This window comes from Protopterus annectens, chromosome 5.part0, assembly GCF_019279795.1.
Source record: "Protopterus annectens isolate FY-2018-M chromosome 5.part0, PAN1.0, whole genome shotgun sequence".
Lineage (NCBI taxonomy): Eukaryota > Metazoa > Chordata > Ceratodontiformes > Protopteridae > Protopterus > Protopterus annectens.
The window spans coordinates 770,944,252-770,966,716 of NC_056735.1; the positions used below are offsets into that span (position 1 = coordinate 770,944,252).

Genomic DNA, 22,465 nt, shown 5'->3' on the forward strand with positions numbered 1-22,465 from the left:
AAAAGCTTTGCTCCCCTTTTAATAAGTTGCATCTCTGTGAGAGACAGTTTTCACGTGGATTTCAAACATGAAGAATGTACATGTACACATGCTTCCTGACCATATCCCCTCGACAAGAGGTGAACAAGGTAATCCTCATCTTTCTTCTGTTCCCCATGCCAGCTCCAGCAGAAACCACTAATCAGTACTGGGTTGGTTGGGTGTTAGTTAAGCAGGGCTTTTTCCCTGTGTGTCAGTTGAGCTAATGATAGTGAGCTATCACGACAGGTAAAAGAGCTATCCTTTTAAATTTTTTTTCTTTGACCTGAGGTGAATTCTTCACTGATACATTAGGTTAACTATCAGGTGGCATCAGTTTTGAATTTCAGAATTATTTAATGTTTATAAATTACATCTTGTGACTATTACAATGTGACAGATTGACTATGTGAAGTATTAAACTAATAAATTTACTTAGTTATTTTCTTACTTTGTTTTTTTCTCTGCATTTAGATTCTCCACAGAACAGCTTTCTAGTTCATTTAGTAGTAAGCTTGTTAGAGTTGTCCAAGGCAGCAGTTCATCACTCTGGTGGTTATGATATTCTAGGTAAGTACATTTGTGTACATGTGCATTACTTTCTTACATTGTACATTCAACCTGTTGTAATTCTGTAGACTTTTCTGTTTTTATATTTTTTCCGTAATAACCCACTGACTTTGAATGTCAACATCCTTTCATGGTACAAGATTTGCCATTTTAGAGTACATCTACCATTAAACTGCTTTTATAAAAAGTGAATCCACAGTGTGTGAGATTAAATGGTTCATTTTTTTTTACAAATATGTCTTTTCCTAATGTTATTGGTGACTGCATTAGCAATGGTGATAGTCTAAGCTTTTAGATCATTGAACTGTTATGAATTTGTGTAATATGACTTGAAATATAGTTGTAAGCAACATTCGTTTGGATTTCCTGACCGAAGATTATAAAATAGAGATTGTTCTGTAGATTAAAAATAGCCAGTTTGCTACTATTCCATGATCTTGACTGACAAACTAGACTTCCTGTGTCTCAGTAAAAGTACATGTCTAGTGTTGAGGACTTTCCATGATGGTCCTTTGCATATTACTTTTTCACCACTCAGATGTCCCCATCTACAAAACTGACCCATTGGCCCCTTTTACCTGTTCCCATGTGGCCCTTTCGTTCCTCCTCCTGGGGGAAACCGACTAGACCTATGGAGAATTTTCACAAAACCCCTTAATTTCCCAGAACACACTGGGCCATGAGACTTTGAGGGAGTCCTATGGCCTAATCTGTCCTTCCAGCGCACCAGCTTCTCATTTAAGGTGGAGTTTGGGCCTGTCCTCTTTCTCCATGTGAGAGCCAGCGCTCATTTGTTCCCTAGGATAGGCATGCCAACCGAGTCCCTGTGAGAAGTGAGAGTTAGGAGGTAGGGTACAGGTCAGTTGGAAGGTCAGCCTCTCCCCCACCAGAGCTCATAGCCAGTTTTTAGCTCTGTGAACCTGTATTGTAGCTGCCAAGCCTCAAAGGACACGCACTTCCTTGTGTACAGGTAATTGCTGGCTTGCAAAGTGCTTCCACACAGTTGTGGAGTGTGTGCTTGCAAGGCCTAGACTGTTTGTTTGTAGCACTCACTGCTGTCACTCAGTTCCACCCAATTAGCGGACTAGAGCTTTCTTCTTCCTGCCAGGATAGGCAACTGATGGGCAGCAAGTCACTCCCTTCTTTCTGCTTTGATCCCTTCAGTGCATGAGCTGCTAGTTGAGCACAAGTTGGCTGGGTCACAGGCAGGGATTCATCCCTCTGCAGCATGGAAGTTGTGCTCCATTACTCATATTTTTTTTCTTCAAAGTCTCATATTGGAATATGCTGGAGTGCCCAGTTGATACATTTTGTGAAGTAAGGCATTGACTACTTAACCACCCACATCCCCAGGGCCCACAAGTTTTTTTTTTTTTTTTTGCCACTTGTCCTGTTCTGATTTCTGTTTTTGTTTTCATAGATAAAGATCTGAATTCCCATGCCAAACCATCATAAGTGTCCTTGTGCCATATTACCAACCAAGCTCCATATCATCTTCCTTACTTAAGATGGAGATTTGAGTCACCCCCTTAGAGCTGATGTCTATTTGTTCTCTTTGATAGTTACACTAATGAAGGCCCCATGAGAGATGAGAGGTGAAAGTCTGGAAGTAGGGATTGGGCCAGTTAGAATGTCAGGTGTACCCCCAAACCCATCAGTGTACTGTCTTGGAGAACAGCATAACATTGATAGCTGCCACAAGTGCTGTGGGGGGGGGGGGGGTCAGCAAGGCTGTTTGAGAAAGTGGGCTGTTTGAGAAAGTGGGAAGTGTTGTTATCCCACATTGCGGATGTGGCAACAGTCAGGCTGTTGACATAGAGACTAGCAGATGGTTTCAATCTTCCAAGCCTATGCTTGAATATCGTTACATGGATCAAGTGCTTTGAATCACGGCTGCCCAAACCTGTTATTGGTAAGCTTTGTGGCCAGCAGGCCTTCATGAACCTCTTCAGGAGGCATACTCACCTTTAACTGCTTGGGGCTCAAGCCTGAACCAGTCCTTGGCCTTGGTAGAGAACCTCAGGATTAGGAGAGATGCGCTTTAGTTCTACCTTGGAGTGTGCATTCTGAGTTTCTTATACCATCCTGATCATCAGTAGTCTGTGAATGGCCAGCCTGATCCCAGAGATCTGTCTGTGTATCTGATTCGAGGCTATCTTCACTTGTCTGACCCCAAGCATTCTTGGGCCAACAGGCCCTAGTTAGGGATGGTCCATTTGGTCATCCTGAACCAGTTTTTGCCTCTGTGGTCCAGGACATCGAACAGTTGTGCATTTGGTAGGAGCTTGAGACACTCATGCAGGAGTGCATTGTTAGGGATTTTGATCTAAAGCCCATGCAAGAACTCACTACCTTTGACTATCATCTTGCCAAGCATTGATCCCCTTTGCCCTAATGCCTTATGCTGGTCTCGTGTGCTTGCCCCCGCAAAATTGATGCTTGTAGGCAGTAGAGTTTATAGTTCTCCCTGTGCTTGGAATGATATGAGAATTCTGAGAATCTCATTAGTAGTCTTCAAGCCTTACAGGGATAACGAATCCAGTGTTATCCCCATTTGTCGATGCTTTCAGTCTGAAGATGACTAGCACTTGGACTGGTCTTTGGGTCTTGTCTCTATCTTGAGAAGTTCCTGGTACAGTTTCTGGGCTAGAAGCTTGAGGACCCCATGCCCTTCATTAGAGAAGCTATTGGAAGAGGCCTGATGGCTGCTTGATTTTTACCCAGTTGTTACCCCCCACAAAAATTAGGTCCTTTAAAAGTCGCCACCTTTGTCAACAGATGTGTTCACTAAACATCCCCCTGCTGATTTTTTTGTGATTTTTTTCAGTCCAGCATAGATTCCTGAAACCCTAGCATTTTATCATCTTCTCACCAAACAAGGAGGCCGAAATTCAGGACAGAGTTTTCTCTTCTGTCATATTGTTCAGAGCACTGAAATTCTCATGTCAGCTGTCTCAGTTCCAGTCCTATCTGATAAGAAATGTGTTGGAGAAGGATGTGGACCTCCATGAGGGTGGCTTAAGAAGGATCTCTGTGAAGTCTTTTTCACACAGCTTTTCGGAGATATCGTATATCTCGTATTTTGTCTGTTGAGATGCATTGGCAACAGTATTTGATTTGTGACTCTGTAGGATGATATCACTGAGATTGTACTTATAAGTTTACTGGCTAATAAGTAGTTAGTAGACATGTGATCCAGGGTGCCACTGAGGTGCCTATTGCAAATTGCCCCAGAGCACTTTGTGGTTAAGTGACTTACTTAGAGTCATACAGTAGGCGAATGTAAGCTGAGGGAGTCAGTCCCTGGACTACAGAAAACAGCCTGTTCACAGCACATTATATTAATTCTCTGTGTTAACTGCCAGATCTCAGCATCCACCTCCACCACCACCCCCTGCCCTGAAGGAGCACATGACCAAGATCCTGATAACTTTGGGTATCCCTATCTAGTATCTGTTTGATGACTTGTTAAGAAGAAGTAGGCTGTGTTTCTGCTGGAGATCTCTGTAATCCGCTCCCTGTCTCTTCCACATTTTTGTTAGACTTCATCAACCCCAACAGAGAGCATGGTCTAGTCATCATCATATGGTCTTGCCCTTTTGTGCTGTTGAATTCTTCCCAGGTTGTAACCCTCACCCAAGGCCTCACTGTGCTCTTGGCCTAGGACTGGTCATTGGACAGTGGTTCTCCAGTTTCACCCTAGCTTGCATAACTGTTACAAAGGATCATTGGTGTTATACTTGTTCTCCTTAGAAAATATTCTAGAGCTAATAGTTCCCTCCCAGAGAGGGGTATACTAGCAGATCAGTCCATTTCAGTGGAGGTCTTGATCGTGCCGAGTTTCAAATGCTGAAAGAGACTTCACAGGTTGTACAAGTGTTGGACTAGGGACAGAGATTTTACTTCAGATATTCCTGTTCCTGTAATATACAATTTCCAGCCTATTCTGTAACTCATTGACTTCAGAAAAACACAGATAGTTCTTGGTAGACATTTTGCATTAGAGTATACTATTGTTTTTTCAGGGGCTAGGGTGGTATTGCTGGATATGATGGCACCTAGCATATCTGTATTTGTAATCCACACAAAAAACTTCTCCAGTTCACTTCAGTGTATATTTATTATATATAGAGTCACCATTTGTGCTTTCCTTAGTGTCTAGAGTCTTCATATAGGTGATGGCTGAAGTCTTGCCAGGAGAAGGATCTCTAGTATTTCTATAACTGGAAAACTGCCACTTGGTAGTCCCATGTGGGTGCTCGTTGCAAAAGCAGCCTTTTTTGTCTACTGCCAGAGAAGCAGTCCCCAGAGGTCATAATAAACTGTAAGAAGTCATTTTTATTCCTAGCTCAGAGGAAACACTTAATTCGAGCAGAGTTGGATATTCTCCAGTGTCTGGTATTCCTGCCTTTGGAGAGTGCAAAAGAGGGTCATGGCTTTGGCCACCTGGGAGATGAAGCTCTGCAGAGTCTGGGATTGAATTCTGCTGCACCTTCTGAGCTTGATGGCTGCAGACTTCACAGTTTTATTTGCATACCTAAGAACGTTATTGTTGCAGTGGGCTTTGAGATGCCATTGGCTACAGAGTCTCCAAGTGCTTGTAGTGTTGCTGTTGACACTGTGCACTTTTTACCAAGTCCTGGTGTGGGTGACTGTTTAAACCCATCTTTTAGTGGGTTTTCCCTTTCTTCAGCCAAGCCTCTTTCAAATCCTTATGACTTACGTTTTGCTTGTGGGTTGGGGAGCTCACCTAGGTTCCTACATGGTACAGGGAGTGTGGTCCCACCACCACCAGTCTAACTGGGGGGGGGGGGGGTCCACATTAGTCATTTGAATCTCAGAGCAGAACTTGTGATTGTGAAGGCCTTGAACAACCTTCAAAATCTAGGCCTTCAGCTCATCCGGTCAACCAGTCTGCTGTATGGTTTCTAACATTACATCATAAACAAGGTCCTTCTGTTGTCACCTGTTCACATTTTTCAGGTAAGTGAGTGAGCTGAACAATTCTATAAACCGGCCCACAATCTTGTCCTGGAGCTCCAAATTCAGAAGCCATGCCTCGTCATGCTGTGTTGGATGCAGGGACTCCAGCAATAGATTAATTTATTGTGCAGGATAAAGCAGTCTTCTCCCTCTAATTTTTTTCCATCAAGGCAAGGGTACAATAGTAGTAGGTTTGTTGTCTGTCTCTCTCTCTCTCTGTCTCTAATGTGCCAAAAAAAGATTCCTCTTCATCTTCCTGATATCCTGTATGATTCCATATCTCCTTGCAAAGTTCTGAGAAGAAAGACCAAAACTCATTATAGTAGCCCCTTGGGGGTAAGAAGGGAGGAGTTTCAAGCTCTAAGCTCTCTTGCAGTAAATACTCTAGTGTTCAAGCCGGGGCTATCTTCCAGCTATGGTTGGACAACTAGTGTTCCATCTCAGGGACTGGCTTCTGATGTAGATCCCCTCATCCTGCTACTCTTGCTAGTGGTATCTCAGATGGAATTGAGGCTAGTAGGGAACCTTCCTTTTAGCACATTGTTCCAAATGGAAAAAGTTCTCATTTAGGTTGAATGATATCCTTTACTGCCTTTCATTCAGTTTGCAAGTGATTCTAACTGATTTACTTATTTATTTTTAATTTACTACTTTACATTTACTGACTGGCTTAGTCTGTTGACATGCCCTGTTTTTTTGAGTATTGTTTTTGCCCACAAATCCCCAGAATTAGATACCATGTTGTCCTGGAGTCATTATCCAGGCAATCATGAGGATGTTTTCTGCTCTTGCCATCAGGCATTCTGGCAATAAGAAACATTTTTTCTAATCCCTTCTGGGTGATGATATGAATACTTGCATCACTGCAAGGACCACTTGTGCCCCCTTGTCTGCACATGCATGTTTCCTACATATGCCAGCAGGGGCTATCATCACTGTCTTGGGCTGTCTGGTTCAGGCACACTCACATGCTAACACCAGCTCTGTGCATCATGACAGGCCTCTGCTTAGCAGAAGCTGTGTTATTAGAACATTGGTGCAAGCTGGATGGTAATCACCACCCTCCCGGCCTAAGTTGTCAAGCACCCAGGCCACTAGTTGAACACCAGTTGCCTGGGCGTTAGTTGGGGCTTTATTCTTCTACAGCACTGACACGGGTTAGTTGTCCCTTTTTTAATGTAGTCTGAAGGAGCTAGTCTTTAAAATATAACAGAAAAACATAGTGGTGATAGAATAGACCGTGATTTTTGAGTAGTGCCATCTGTAAACTTGGTATAATTACAATATCATTTAATATTGTGTGTGTGTGTGTGTGTGTGTGTGTGTGTATATATATATATATATATATATATATATATATATATAAAACATAGATACCTCTAGCAATTGGTATGGAAGAAAAAAATAAGTAATATGGTTAGAAAATTATTTTGTATTTGAGATATGGTAACCAAGCCCAAGGAACTCACTTAGATTAGGATAGGAGAGCTTATAGGAAAGGAAAAGAAAATTGGTGAACTGTGTTTTGGCAGAGTAGCAAACAAAGATTTAGTCAGTCATTTAACAGACATGCTTTCAGTCAGTTGTACAGTGTTTGTTTATTTCTTGAATTATGTTTTGTGGTATATATCTTTATATGTGTAAGTGAACTGGTCATCATGGATCCTTGTCAGCCATGACCTGGCACACTTGAATAAGGGTAAAGGCAATATATGGACACTTTAGACTAGCCAATCAACCAGCAAGTTTTTAGGAATTGGAAAGAAATGAGTACCTGGCATTAAGGCACACATATCCTTGTGGAGTGTGTATGCAAACTGTACACAATGACCAGAGGTCAGGATTGCATTTTGGACCCTGGAGTGTGCAAGTCAGGCTGAAAGGCTGTTTGTTCTAGCATTTTCTGACATAAACTGTAAACAGTGCCCAACTTTAGTGAGTATACAAAGATCTTGGTTTTAGAGTGTGTGAAACAAATTTGCTTGCTGTGTAGATGAATTGAAATTGTTTGACAGAGTAGTGATGGTAAAATTATCTGCATATTAGACAAGTTTGGCATTACTACAGTGATCTGATTCACCATGTCATTCTTTAAGGTTATAAACAGGAAAAGATTAGGAACTGAACCCTGTGGTAAACCATAAGCAACTCCCATGAGGGAAGAGAGAGACTTTTCATTTTATAGCTTGTAGTCTATATTGCAGAGTTGAGAGAAAATTTGATGCACTAAATTTAATATCAAAAGAGATTATCACATGCTTGTAGTGATTGACTGTATCAAAAACTTTGAAAATATGTAGGGAAATTATGCTTACTATGTTACGCTTGTCGTGGTGTAAGCAAGTGTGTCTATGTCCAGTGCTGTATATGTACCATGATTAGGCTGAAACACGTTTCATCTTGGAGAAGGTGTTAGAATCTGAGGGATACTTGAGAAGCTGTTGCTACTCATGTTTTGTTAGATATCTTTGACACAGGAGTTAACAAGGCAATGGGGCAGTGATTATTATTCCCACAGAAAGGCCACCCATGTGGGGAAATGCATGAAGAACATATTTCTATACTAAGATAACTTTACTATCTTCTATAGACTAGTTGGTTATTTTAGTAGTAGGATGAGAGATTTAGTTAATGGCATTTTTTTTTTAAACTCTAGTGGGAGATTATGTAGGGAGGGTGACCTGGCTGAAGTTTCTCATGATACTTTGTAACAGTGCTAATACTATTTGGATGATAAATATTGTGGCAGGATTGATTGAGGAGAGGTATAAAATTCAGAGTGAGCTCGTCTGCAGCAAGCTTTTTTTATGGAATCATGAAAGTGGTTGTAAACAGGTTTTGGCAGTGTCTTGAGTCATCAAGGTAGTGGAAGGGAATGGGTAGTGTTAATGACCTGGAGGAAGAATATGGTTGATGGTAGACAATTGGTTTAGAATTGTTGACCTATGAACATGTAAATGCTGCTGGTTTTGACAGAACAGCTTTTTGCTACCAGTAATAGCTTTTCTGGATTTGATCTGGTCTTGACTAATTTTGAACCCCAAAAACCAGACCAGTAAATGGAGTAGTCCCTGACAGATTTATAGCGCAATTCCTACCTGAACTGAGGAGGGGCTATATTATAAAGAAAGAACATGAAAATAGAATTCAAACTGGAAATAGCATCATACAGTGTCAAATTCAGAAGAGATGACCATTCAACTACTAAGAAAGCATTATTAAACCACACAGCTTTGAAACGTTTCATGTTGCTTATTAGGCAGTAACATGCAGGCTTATGTATATTCAGGTGACACCACACCCCATTCATTAGGAGGTGGTCACTTACAGAGCCAAGGAAATCTATGTGGAAATTCTAGGGACCTGGTCAAGAATACTTTCACAGATAGTGCTTGTATCATTTTGAGTAGTAAATGAGAGAACCTGTGTAAGAACATGGAGTCAAATTTGAGGATGTGAAAGGCCATCAAAACATCTCCATTTGGTATTCTTATCTGCTACAGTGCTGAAATTTGATGTGTTGCTGCTGAGAGAGTGAGGGGTCTATGTATGCTGCTACAAGTTAATTTGTATCTTCATACCTCAAAGAATATTTGATTATTATTTTGAGATTTTGAGACTTGGACATCAGACAGAAACCTGGTGGCTACTATACACGACTAAAACGTTTCTTTCACACTTTTTTTCTGTCTGCATAGAAGATATTGTCACCCGACTGTAGTCAGTGCAGGGTACATGATGAATTTTTTAAAATGTTTGTCTTCCACTGAATGTTGGTATCGTTATGTAGAAAATGTGTTTTTGTGTAACAGTGTTTTTTTTATAGCTTTACTGTATAGGGGTTACAATTCCAGCAAAACAGAATTTTTCATGTGGGAGAAAGGAGGATGGGGCACTTTCATAGGAGAGAAACAATTAGAAAAGTGGAAAGAAAAAGGGATAAGGCAAGAGCTGAAATTAACAAAGGAAAGGTCAGGAGGGCATCCAGTAGAAACTCCCACAAGGAGTAAATACAGGAATTTGGGCTAACAGGAAACAGACGGACATATACCAGACCGAGAAAAATGGCTGGAGAAGAGGGAAGAAGCAGAAACCCAAGAAAAGAAAGAAGAGAAGGAAAAGAAGAGAGTCATAGGGGGAAATAGGAAAACAGTGAAAGTTAAAAGCAGAAGGACCTATGAAGTCCTAAGGGGGACGTGGAGGAAACCACAAAGAAAAAAAAGGAAAGAGTGCGAGCAGGAAGAAGTGTGGCAAACTGAGGAAGTCAAATGGCAAAAAGGCCTCAAAATAACATTGTAGATGCAGAAAATGAATGAGGTGGTATATCAGATATTAAGAGTGTAGCACACAAAAAAAAGTTTATATAAAGAGGGAAGGAAAGCTGACTCATGATGCTGGAGATGCATGACAGAAGAGGCAGGTTAAAAAAACATGTTCTAGGGGTGTACCTGGGCACACAAATCTGGACTGAGGCTCTGGAAATCTGGAATGTGATCTATGGAAAAGAGGTACAAAGCTCCTGGGAATTTTTCATGTGAAGTGCAGGGAATGAAGAGTGGGGTTGGCAGGAAAAAGAAATACAGACTAATGGTAACAGTGGTGAAGAGTTTAATAGCCAGAAACTGGAAAACAAGGGGCAAGTTCCAGAAAGGGGTAGCTGGACAGGAGATTCCTAGACATTGTAAGGAGAAGTATAAAGAAGAAGAAAATGGGAGGGGGGTGAAAAAGAAAAATCAAAGGAGATGAGTTACTACCAGTCAAAAAGGTAATGGGATGGGGTGAAAGTAACTAGAATGGTAATAAGAAGCATCAAACCACTGGTGTAAAGTAAAATGTGTGCCATGCATGAGGATTGTACAGTATGTAATTGTGAATGGATATGAAAAAAATAAAGGTTGGTGGGGGGGCAGAATTTTGAGTTTGGAGTACGAGTAGTATCTTGGGGAGTAGGCAGGATTCACTTTTGCTAAGTTGACCAGACGTTCTCAACTTGGCTGCAACTCAGAAAGCATGTGTAGATCCCAAGGGAGTTGTCCATTAAGGGTTTAGTGCTGTGTGTGTTGCTGGATATGGGCCAAAGTAGTAGTGTTGAAATACCTTGATCTGATGTTAGTCTTCATTCATTCCTTATGATGGGACTCTGTACCGATCCTTGGTTCCGACTTGGCTGATATACCAAGCGCGCATCGGCCAAAGTTCTCGTGCTAAGACTACCAGTAGTGCCTCTCTCCCCCATTACCTCAGATGTTGTTTGCCGCGTACTCGTCAGGACGTGTCAAGCCATTGTCTCGCAGCTAAGTCTCTTAATTTGTTACTAATTTAGTGAGCTTGTTGGTTTTTGAACCTTTCGTTCTTTGTTTGATATCTCCTTTTCACTTTTGCTGTGATAGTGTCTCCTTCCTTCCTTACCAATTTTATTGGTATTCTTTCCTACCATCATTGGTAGTCCCACCTTTACCTTTGTGGTATTCTTGGCATACCATTGTTGGTAGCCTTTTCCTCTTTTTTTTCCCACTTTCCCTTTACTATAAGCCTGGTTTTTGGGTTATGTTTGTTTTTTCTTGTTAACATCGTCTTGGTTGGATCATTATTAGGGGGATATTTCTGATTTTTCTGGTGTTTTGAGCAGTTGACAGTATGGCGGACAAGAAGGGCGCTACTGGTTTTAAACCATGCGACCAGTGTGCTCGTAAAATGCCTCTCAGACACACATTCCTCTTGTGTCTATTGTTTAAATGTGAAACATTTATCCGTTCAACCTCCTTGCTGTATTTGTGCAGGTTTTAGTACCAGGACCTTGAACAAGAGACGGACTAAATTAATTTTGAAGAGTTTGCTTAACTCATTACATCTGAGTGACACCTCAAGGTGTATCTGCAGTTAACTCCTACTAACATCTCTAGGTGTCAAATATTGCTTGGTCATATTTGCATCAATAATTTCTAAACCATGCTATGTACAAGGTTTTGAAATATTTCATTGTAAAGCTTATACAATGGCAAACTCAAATGCATTAATATTTGACATCTGTCTAGTGCAGGTAAATAGATATTAACTGTTATTTTTATGATATTAATTTATATAGATATATTTGTTTACATTTTTCTGAATATCTCAACAACCAAGCAACACAGACAGAAGTCCTTAGCTTCATATGAAAGTTCTCAGCTAGATGAATAAAATATTGCTGACAGTATGTGTGTAACTTGAGTGGTTGCTGAGATATTGTAAGTTGTTTACAAAACTTTATAAATGAATAGTTAGTGTGTTTACTGTGACTTGCAACATTCAGTTTAAGACCTAGACCTAAAGAATAATATCACTATAAAAATAGTTTGTCCTGAAGAGTTTGCCATTTATAGTTCTTTCATAACACCTATGGTTCCAGAGATATAAACATTTGTTTGAAATATGAGGACATAATTTGATTTTGTCAAAAGGGTTAGGCTCTGCCCATTGGAAGTTACAGTGCAAACTTCCTGAGCTCCATTGGAGTTTGAGTTAAGTCGCCTTTCTCGGAGGCTCTTTCTGCGTCAGAGGGTTCTCCCCCTCCCAGGAAAGAACATAAGAAAAGGAGCTTGTGTGTCCCCTCATCTCCGAAAAACCTGGCTCCCAAATCTTTAGAGCCTAGACCTAAAATCCCAAAATTGTTGATTATTCCACTGGCACCACAGCATCAAACCCCTACTTCGATGCCATTCGTGGAACCCACAAATATTTTGACTTAAAAAATGTCTTCACTGTCTTCGGCACCAATACTGTAATCTACTTCCTCAGTGCAGACTACTGAACCAAACGTTAAGATGACTGTCTCAGCACCGGTGACACCAGTTCTGTTGGTCACGGTTCCAACAATTGCATCTGATGAAACTCTCCCTCCGGCCCAAACAATAGAAATCCCACTGCCGGTCACTTCCCCCCTTAACTGCATTGTCTATGGGTCCAGTGACCTCGGGGTCGATGGGAGACACAGTACGTAGGTTCAGATACTCCCCATCGACTGACCCTTTTTATGGGCAGCCATACACCCCCTTTTTAGAGCACCCAGACTCCACTTTGGGGATATCCACCAGATCATCCAGGAGCCTTTCAGAATTGGAAGTGGTCAGACTTGTGGATCAACTCCTGATGGCTAAGGGGTTGCCCCCACTCAGCAAATCCCCTACCCCTTCTCGAACAGGGGATATTTTTCCACAGACTCCATCTTATTCTCCTCCTTTGACCCTTTAGATTCTGAAGCCCTCGGCTCCAATGCTCCTTCCATTACCAGCTAGCACTGCTCCCACAGCACCCTCGCCTGCGACACTGATGCTTTCCCTATGGATGTCGACTCCCTCGGATCTGAGCCATCCTCTGTGTTGTGACTGGTCCATCTGCATCGGGGGCCCTAGCCCGGTGCCGGTCTTCTCTATGGCACAGTGCACTATGTTCCCTATTTGGTGACAGAGCCAAGTTCCCATGAGGTTCCACTCCTGGCGACGGGTCTGTCGAAGCAAGTGTGACCCCATTCCCGAGGTTGTCCTTTTTAGTTCCAGGCTGCCATCCCTCTTCAGGCGGGCCTTTCAGGAAATGGAAAGAGTGCAAGCCTCTGCGGACTCGCAGCTGGTTCCACAGGCATCGGATCACTCGATGCTCTCACCCCCTAGACCACAGTTGAGACAGTCTTCCACTCCAGGACACTGGGTATGGGAGCCGCAAGAGACCCTTGAGCAGGGAGCCCCCTCTCCCAAGTCCTCCTCGGAAGCCCCTGCCGAGGAGGTTCCTAGGAAGAGATCATGCAAGAGGAAACGCATCAACTCTCCTGAAGATTCTATCATGAAAGACACAGATTATGATGAAGGGGAAGGAGCCCCAAAATCCCCTCCTGAAGATGTCTCTTTTGGAGACAGCCTGGAGTTTTTGAAGCAGCGAGGGGATTGGAAGTCCACTAATCCATGCTCCGAGGAGTCCGTTTTCTTGCAGGCTTTCTGTACTCGGCCCTGTACTTGCCTGGGTGACCCCACCTGCCAACAAGCTCATCCAGCTTGTCGTGCAGCACAGTTGGAAGAAGCCCTATTCCATCGAGTCCATCCCCCGGAAACCTGATAAATTTTTATGTTTGTCCTCCTGAAAATAATCCCCATTGATCGAAAGGTTTGGCTGTAGATGCTGTGGGGGTGGCGGCTATGAAAAAGGAGCTCGCTGAGGAGAGCCATGCTGTCCATCCCCCAAACAAGAAGTCTCTAGCATTGGACAGGTTAGGGAAACAGACGTTCACCTCTTCGACCTTTGCCATTCGGTCATTGAACTATCTGGCACATTTCACAAGGCTCCAGAGAGACCTCATTTCAGAACTGTCTGGAACACTAGCAGGAGCTCTGTCTGATGAGATGCGGGACAAGGTGGCCTCACAGTTAGCATCCCTGGAATTCATCTCTAACCCGTCCATGAGGTTGCTCTCACATGCAATCAAAGGGGTAGCTAGATCAGCGGGCGCAGGCGTTGTCATGAGACATCACCCCTGGATGCGTCTATGGGACTTCCCTTCAAGGCTTTTTTTCCTCAATGTTTCAGTCGAACTACCCTCCCTTTTCGGACCCAAAGTAAAAAACACTTTGGCCAAGTGTGAGCAAGACGGTAAGACTCTGTCTCCAGTAGGTGTACGTTTTTCTAATCCTCAATGATACTTCTCCAGGAATCAGAGGAGTGGAAAGATGTGGCACAACAAATCCCAGAGCTCTTTCCATGACACATGTGGCGAGTATACCCTGCAGGGCAGAGGGGGGTAACTCTTCCGGAAGCCCCTTTTGGGGCAAGGGGGGGGTTCATGTAATCAGGGATCCAGACATTCTTTCTCTGGCCAGCCCTACCAGTGCTCCTGAAGAGCAGCCCGATTGCTTTCCCCTGGAAGCAGTCGGGGGACGTTTCTCACTGCACCTGCATGCCTGGCTAAATATCACCTCTCATTCCTGGGTGCAGCGGATAAGCAGTAGAGGCTATCACATCCCCTTCAGTTTCTATCGCAAAACTCCAAAACATATTCCCGGCGTTCCACCTAGTCAAAGGGAATGCCCAGCTCAAGAGATTTTAAAGCTGCTACAAAAAAAGTCATCCAATTAGTCCCACCAGACCAGAGAGGATCCAGCTTCTACTCAAGATTCTTTTTAGTGCCAAAGAAAACAGGCGTCCGGAGACCCATTTTGGACCTCAGTATATTGAACAAGTTTGTCAAACTAATGAAGTTCCAGATGGTCACGGTTCAGTCTATTCTTCCTTTCTTGGAAAAAGATGATTGGATGTGCGCCATAGATCTTCAGGATGCGTATTACCACATAAAGATGGACAAATGATCCAGAAGATTTCTCCACTTCTGGCTGGGAGCCAATCATTACCTGTTTTGTGCACTGCTTTTTGGTCTTTTTACAGCCCCCAGAGTGTTCACCAAATGCATGGCAGTGGTTTCAGCTCATCTAAGACTGCAGAGATTCTGGGTGTTTCTGTATTTAGACGATTGGCTCCTCACCACCCCCACCAAGAGTTTACTAGTAAGGTCTCGTCAGTACACCCTGGTACAAGCGCAGCAGTTAGGAATTTCCATAAACCTGGAGAAAAGTCAGCTGATTCTGGCCTAGTCTTTAGAATTCATAGGGGTGGCATTGAACATGCTCTCCTACACAGTTGCCCTGCCCTCACACAGATTACAGAGATTGATGTCTCAAGTCTAAGCGATACTACCCCGATACAAAGTACCTCACGAGTTGTCCTTCAGGTCTTGGGTTCTATGGCTTCGACCATAACAATTGTTGGATTGACAAGACAACATATGAGGATACTCCAGTGGCTTCTACTAACACAATGGTAAATGTCAACTCGCCCGTTATCCTTCCAGATACGTCTAACAAACCTGTGCAAAAAGGACTTACTATGGTGGACGCAGACAGACATGTTTCTTTGGAGCCAACCTTTCTTGCTTCCTCAGCCCAAGGCCACAGTGACCACAGACACCTCCCTGACTGGGGGGGGGGGCATTATCAGGGACGAACGGTCCAAGGCACTTGGTCCCCTGCCGAGGCCAATTTGCATATCAATGTCCTGGAACTAAGGGCGGTGCTCCTAGTGTTGCAAGCATTCGATCTTGCCCTGCCATCAGGGACTATTGCAATTCAGACAGACTACATGTCACTGGTCTGGTACATCAGCAAGCAAGGGGGAAACAAAAACAAAATCCTACCCTCTGTGTCGGGAAGCCATGAGAATTTGGAAATGGGTGATAGTTTCCAACCGCTTTCTGTTAGCAATGCATATTCCTGTGGATTGCAACGTGATTGCAGACAAATTGAGCAGGTGTATCCTTCTGCCTCACAAGTGGTCCCTCAGTCCTTCAGTGGCATCGAAGATATTCGATTGCTGGGGCCAGCCTTGCTGCGACTTGTTCACCTTGCCCATAAATCACAAGTGCAGAAGCTATTTTGCCTTGATCCCCTTTCAGGGGGACCCCCCGAGGGAAGCACTCACACACTATTGGCCCACCAGACTGCTTTATGCCTTTCCCCCAATTCCATTGATCCCGCATTTTCTGAAGAAAACGACCCGGTTGTGAAGCAAAGTAATCGTTATTGCTCCTTATTGACCCCGACAAGTTTGGTTTCCCTTCCTATGGCCTCACCTAATGAGCAAACCATGGATTCTGGATCCAACTTAATCTGAACCTGGCCACCCTCAAGCTGACAGCTTAGTTTCTCCTCTTTTAAGTAATTGCCAGGCATAAGAATCTCTCCTCTCCTGTTCGTGACATCTTTTTGGCTTTTCATAAACCATCCACAAAAACTATATCAGGATAAGTGGAAAAAATTTACCTTTTGGGCCCGAGATAGCAAAGTAGACCCTGTTTCAGCATCACTTCACGAGGTACTTCATTATCTATCTGGCCTGCTAAAATCTGGAGTGGCAGCTTCTACGATTCGAGTTCATCTAGCTGCTTTTTCTAATTTTCATAATGGTTTTGGTGACACCTCTCTAATTTCTCACCGCCTCTGTAAAACCTTTCTTAAAGGAGTTTCTCATATCAGTCCTCCCATTAGAGAACCCATTGAACCTTGAAATCTAACTCTTGTACTACAGGCCCTAACAAAACCCTCTTTTGAACCTGCAGCCAATTGCGACATTAAATTTTTCTCATGGAGGTCGCTTTTTTTGGTAGCTATTAATTCAGCACAAAGGATATCTGAGCTCCAGGCCTTATGTATCAAGTGTCCATATATGATTTTTCATAAGGATAGAGTATCACTTTGGAGTAACCCTTCTTTCCTACCTAAAGTGATTTCAAAATTTACCATGCATCAGACAATTGATTTACCTGTGTTCTTCCCTAATTTTACAAATAAAGGTGGGAGTACTGTCTTCATTTATTGGATGTCCACAGACAATTATGGTTTTATTTAGACAGGATGAAATCTATCAGGAAATCCAACCAGCTCTTTGTTTCTTATTCTGGACCTAAAGCAGGAGGAGCTGTTTCTAAGGTTACACTGTCAAAGTGGTTGAGGGATTCTATTTGCTTCATCTACCATCACAACAATTTGCCTTTGCCTAACAAAATTAAAGCGCATTCAACAAGATCTATGGCAACTTCGGTGGCTTTCCATTCTAGAGCTACTGTGGGCGATATTTGTGCAGCAGCAATGTGGGCTACCCCTCACACCTTTGTTTCTCATTACAAATTGGATTTGGTCTCCAGGGGAGGAGCTACCTTTGGCTCAATGGTGCTCAGGAATATTCTTACATAGGGCCTCCCAGGAAACAAGGTAGCTAGGGACTCTGTCCCATCAGTAAGGAATGAATGAAGATCAACAACCTCAGATAAACAAGTTATGTCTTAGCGTAACGTTCCATCTGTATTGTTCATCTTTATTCATTCATTATGTCCCTCTCACCGTCCCCCTTCAGTAGGCTCCTGGAGGTTTTGGATGTGGTCCTTTGTCCTGTATAGGGTATTCTGCGCAGAGAAAGCCTCCACTTTTACATCTTTTAGGGCAAACTCTATCTGAGGTAATGGGGGAGAGAGGCACTATGGGTAGTCTTAGCATCAGAGTTTTGTCCGACGTAAGCTTGGTATATTGGGCGAGTCGGAACCGACTATCAGTTCTGAGTGTCATCAGTAATGAATGAATGAAGAGGAACAACACAGATGGAACGTCATGGTAAGACATATCTTCTTTTTATCTGGAAGGGTATAGCTTTCCCAGTTGTCTGAGTTTTACATCAAAAACACTCCTACTCTGATGGCAATGACTATTTGCCATGATTTCTTAACTGCTGGCTTGAGAGTTTCACAGGTGATGGTTGCCCTTCAGATTTGTATGAAGTAACCATTTGGATGGTCTACTGGAATAAGTATACAGAATATGCAGGGTATGTATAAATTAAAAAAGTAATTTACCACAAACTCTCATTTTTCCAACATATAGCCCTAGAGCAGTTAGTAATTTGCTTTGTACTAGCACAATGATTTATTATTATTTATTATTACTTAATAAGTTAAACATGAATTGAAATGTTTATAAATTGTTTGCCCTTCTTATTTACATCAGGTTGCTGTCTTTGGGGGGGTAGCAATGAGAAGGTATGCTGTGAATATATATGACAGCATAGTAATAACCATTTAGGAAATAACTCAATTAAGCAGGGCCCCCAGAAGCCGTAGGGCTACAAATGCTCTGGTATGCATTTTAGAACATTTCCTGACCTTTTAATTCAGTGGGGGCCTGAACAAAAATTATGAGTAAAAAAAGAATTTCAGCCTTATTTTTTTTCTTTTTTTTTTCTTTCAAGAACGACATAAGTTATGTCAAGACAGGATACACAAATCATGTCGGGAAATAGTGCATGCATCAATAACCCCTCCCAAAAATTCCAGTCACTACCTATGCATCTCCTTGGTGTTCAGTTGGGATGAAAGCAGAGGTTCAAGTGTCAACAGCCATGTATTTTAAGTGACTGCTGTCATACATATACATAGCATACCTTCTCAATGCTACCCCTCAAAAACAGCAGCCTGTATAAATGCCTGATCTGTGATTGTGAGGAAAGTGAAAATAATCAATCTGATGATGTCAGTTTTTATTCTGTCCTCAAATGTTGGCTTTGGATCCGCACCTCGGATCTGACTAAAAGCTCGTGGTAACCAAAAAGAGCCGATTTACCCATAACGCACCAACCCGACATACCTCAGATCTCGTTTGTCGTTTTTCATGAAAAGATGTGGTCAGTCTTCTCTTTTGAGTTTCCTTAAAGATAATTGTATTTTTTTTTCTTTAATCTGTTTACACACACACATATATATCTATAGAGTATGTGTGTGTATATATATATATATATATATATATATATATATATATATATATATATATAAACATATATATATATATATATATATATATATACATATATATATATATAAACATTCCCTTATTGTCTTGCATTACTGTAATTTTTGTTTACAATTGTTGGTAATCCATTTTCCTCTTTTTCTGTCTGACTTGCATGTTAATGTGGTATTTATTACCAGTGTTGGTATTGTCTTTTTTTCTTTCCTGTACTACTTATTAAAAAAAAAGTTTTCTTCTGTCGTACTGTTTTTCTCCTTTTGTTGCTGGCATGTCAGAGAAAGGACCTGCTGGTTTTAAAAAATGTCTGAAATGTAGGCACAAATTGCTTCTTTCAGATACTCATACTCTTTGCATTTATTGTTTAGGCCCTCAACATCTTCAGGAAGATTGTTCCATTTGTAAAAATTTCAATCCCAGGGGTCTTGTGGATAGGAAAAATGAGTGTGTTCTCAAAGATTTGTTGCCATCATCTTTTGGTGAAGCTGTCTGTGGGGCTCGGTCCCCCAAAATTAAAGCTAAGGAGTTTTTATCAAAGTCTCTGAAGGCTTTTCCTTCTTCAACTCTGTCTTCGGAGCTGTCAAGGAAGAGATCAAAATCAGATCCGAAAACTTTGCAAAGCTCTTCCCCTTTGGATCCAAAGAAGAAAAAAAATAATGAAAGAACCTACATCCTTGAATCTGACAAAGAAACCCAAGAATCCAACTGATTTGAGTCTGATAATTCCTCCAAGGACCAGGTATTCCCCTACATATGATCCAGTGCCTTCCGGGGTTCCCTCCCCCTTTTTGGAAAGACGACGATCCAAGTCACTTTCCCTTGCCTTGTCTCATTCATCTAGGAGTTTGACTGAGGAAGATGTGGACAGAATGATGAGGAAGTTTCTCTCAGCACAGGTTCATATGGGTGTTTTACCAGCTCCTACATCCTTGGGTCAGGAGGCCCTTCCAGTCCTTCTCTGATCCCTCTGGTTGCTTTAGAGTCCCTGGATCCATCTGACTTGGATCTAAAGATCACTTTATCTTTGGATTTGAAGCTAACTCTGAGTGTACCAGTCCTGACATCATCAGATCCATATGACTTTCAGAGCCAAAGCTTCCTTGTTGGGTCTGAGGTATTGGAGTCGACTCAGAGGGTTTCAGAACTGTCTCTGTGCCTTGGTGTTTCAGCACTGGATAGCTCAGCTCTGACTTCCTCCTCAGGCAGATTACTTTCGGGACATAGGGATACAGAGGTCCAGAAGCCTGCCTTTCCTGGCCCGGTGTCTGCCTTTGAGGTAGTGAAGAGGGTATTTTCTGCTCTGATAGAACTAATGGATCCAACCCTCTCAGATCTGCAGTCTAGTTCCCATATGTCTCTGCACTTGGAGCTACAGGGACAGCCAGCTCAAGACCCCCAGACCACCCAGCAGGGTTTCACGATCTCTTCCGACACTTTTCAGGAGCAACCTACCAAGGAAGTCCGTAGGAAGAGAAAGTTCATGATGAGGCACTTGGACTCTACACAAGAGTCGGTCACTGAGTATACTGAATTTGATGAGGGAGAATGATCACCCATGATCACCTCCAGAAGACATCTCATTTGGAGACATCCTTGAGATCCTGAAGCAGAGAGGTGGTTGGACCTCCAGCAACCCTTGACTGAAGGAATCAGTATTTCTGGAGCACTTTGGAGCTGGCCCATCTACCCTTCTGGGTTTCTCCTCCCACCGACGAGCTCATTGATTTGGTGTCTTGGTGGGCATGGAAGGAGCCTGACTCAGTTGAACCAGTCCCTAATAGGCCAGATCAGATTCTGGCTCCACCTATTAGGAAGGAATTTGTCGAGTAAGCAGGTGCCCATGGATGCCATGGTCATGGTGGCGGCCACCAAGAAGGAGCTTGCTGAACAAAGTTCCTCTGTTCATCTCCCAAACAGGGATTCTAGGGTGATGGACAAGTTTGGGAAGCGTGCCTATGTATTAGCGATCTTTGCCTTTAGGTCATTGAACTATTTGGCACATTTTACTAGGTTACAAAGAGACTTGATCAAGGGACTTTCAAAATCTCTTAGAGGGACCATTACTGCTGAGGCCCAATTGTCTGTGTTTTCTCAGTTGGCTACCTTTCAATCCATTTTGAATTCATCCATGAGTCTTATTTTGCATGCAGTCAAAGATGCCTCAAGGCAGTGGGTTCAGGCATATCCATTAAGAGGCATGCCTGGATGCGCTTATGTGATTTTGCAGAGCCTTTTAAGTCCTCTTTGTCAGTACACCCTTTGACAGCAGTTGATTGTTTAGCCCAAAAGTGAAGGACACATTATCCAGGTGTGAAAAGGATGGAAAGATCCTCTTTGCAGTGAATGTATGTTTTTTGACCCCTCAAAGATCCTTTTCTAGGAATCATTGAGGTGGTTAGAAAATGTGGTTTAGGAAGTTCTGGCTACTTTCCAGAGCACATGTGGAGAATGTTCTCCTAGGGTCGGGGGGGTGTGGGTTAATGAACGATGCAGCCCCTGGAGCAGAGGAGGCCTGCATAACCAGGGGTCCAGAGATGCTTTCTCTGATAGACCCTACCAGCCTTCCTGAAAGGAAGCCTGATTGTCCACTTCCGGAGGCAATCAAGAGTCGACTATCTCTGCACCAGAGAGCCTGGCTAGATATAACAAGAAATACTTGGGTGCAGAGATTATTTCCAGAGGTTATATAATCCCTTTTCCCTTCCACCCCATCTTAATGCAAAATTCCTGATGTTCCATCCGGTTAGAGGAAAGCAGCAGCACTAGAAATACAAAATCTGCTAGAAAAAAAGTCATTCAAGAGGTCCAACCTGACTAGATAGAATCCCAAACTTACTCAAGATTCTTTTTAGTGCCCAAGAAATCGGGACTGGAGACCAATTTTGGGTCTCAACTTTTTGAACAAGTCAGTTTGACATACAAAGTTTCAGATGGTCGTGGTTCAGTCCAGTCTACTTTTTCTGGATATGGACAACTGGATGTGCTCGATAGACCTTCAGGATGCGTACTATCACATTAAAATGAACAGACAGTCCAGAAGGTATTTACACTTCTGGCTGGGAGCCAGTCATTATCAGTTCAGCGCACAGCATTTTGACCTCACCACAGCTCCCAGGGTGTTCACCAAATGCATGGCAGTGGTAGCAGCTCACCCGAAGACTGCAGGGGTTCCACATGTTTCCATATCTAGACTACTGGCTCATTACCACCCCGACCAGGCATCTACTAACAAGAATAATAGATCAGGTGCTTCTGATTTGTTCTTATCTGGGGATAACCATAAATTATAAGAAATGTCAGCTACAACCAACTCAAACCTTAGAATTCATAGAAGTATTCTTCAAGACAATATTAGTGATGGCCTGTCTTCCTCTCTCAAGCATACAGACTATCAGATTCCAGGTCAGGAAAATCATTTGCAGTACCATCATTTCAGCTTGGTTGAGCCTTCAAGCCTTGGGTTCAAGTCAGCTGTCATAATCTTAGTTCCTCTAGCAAGATTTCATGTGAGAATTGTATAATGGATGCTA

At 42.6% G+C, this 22,465-nt stretch overlaps 1 protein-coding gene across 3 annotated transcripts in view; it reads left to right on the plus strand.

Annotated features, from left to right (window-relative positions):
• Positions 1–22,465, plus strand: part of ATM (ATM serine/threonine kinase) — a 3,174,581-nt gene that overhangs the window by 1,430,724 nt on the left and 1,721,392 nt on the right. For all 3 annotated transcript variants that reach the window (XM_044072618.1, XM_044072619.1, XM_044072620.1), the window contains one exon: positions 493–588. In XM_044072618.1, coding sequence (XP_043928553.1) covers positions 493–588 — 96 coding nt within the window. The remainder of the gene's footprint in view (positions 1–492; positions 589–22,465) is intronic.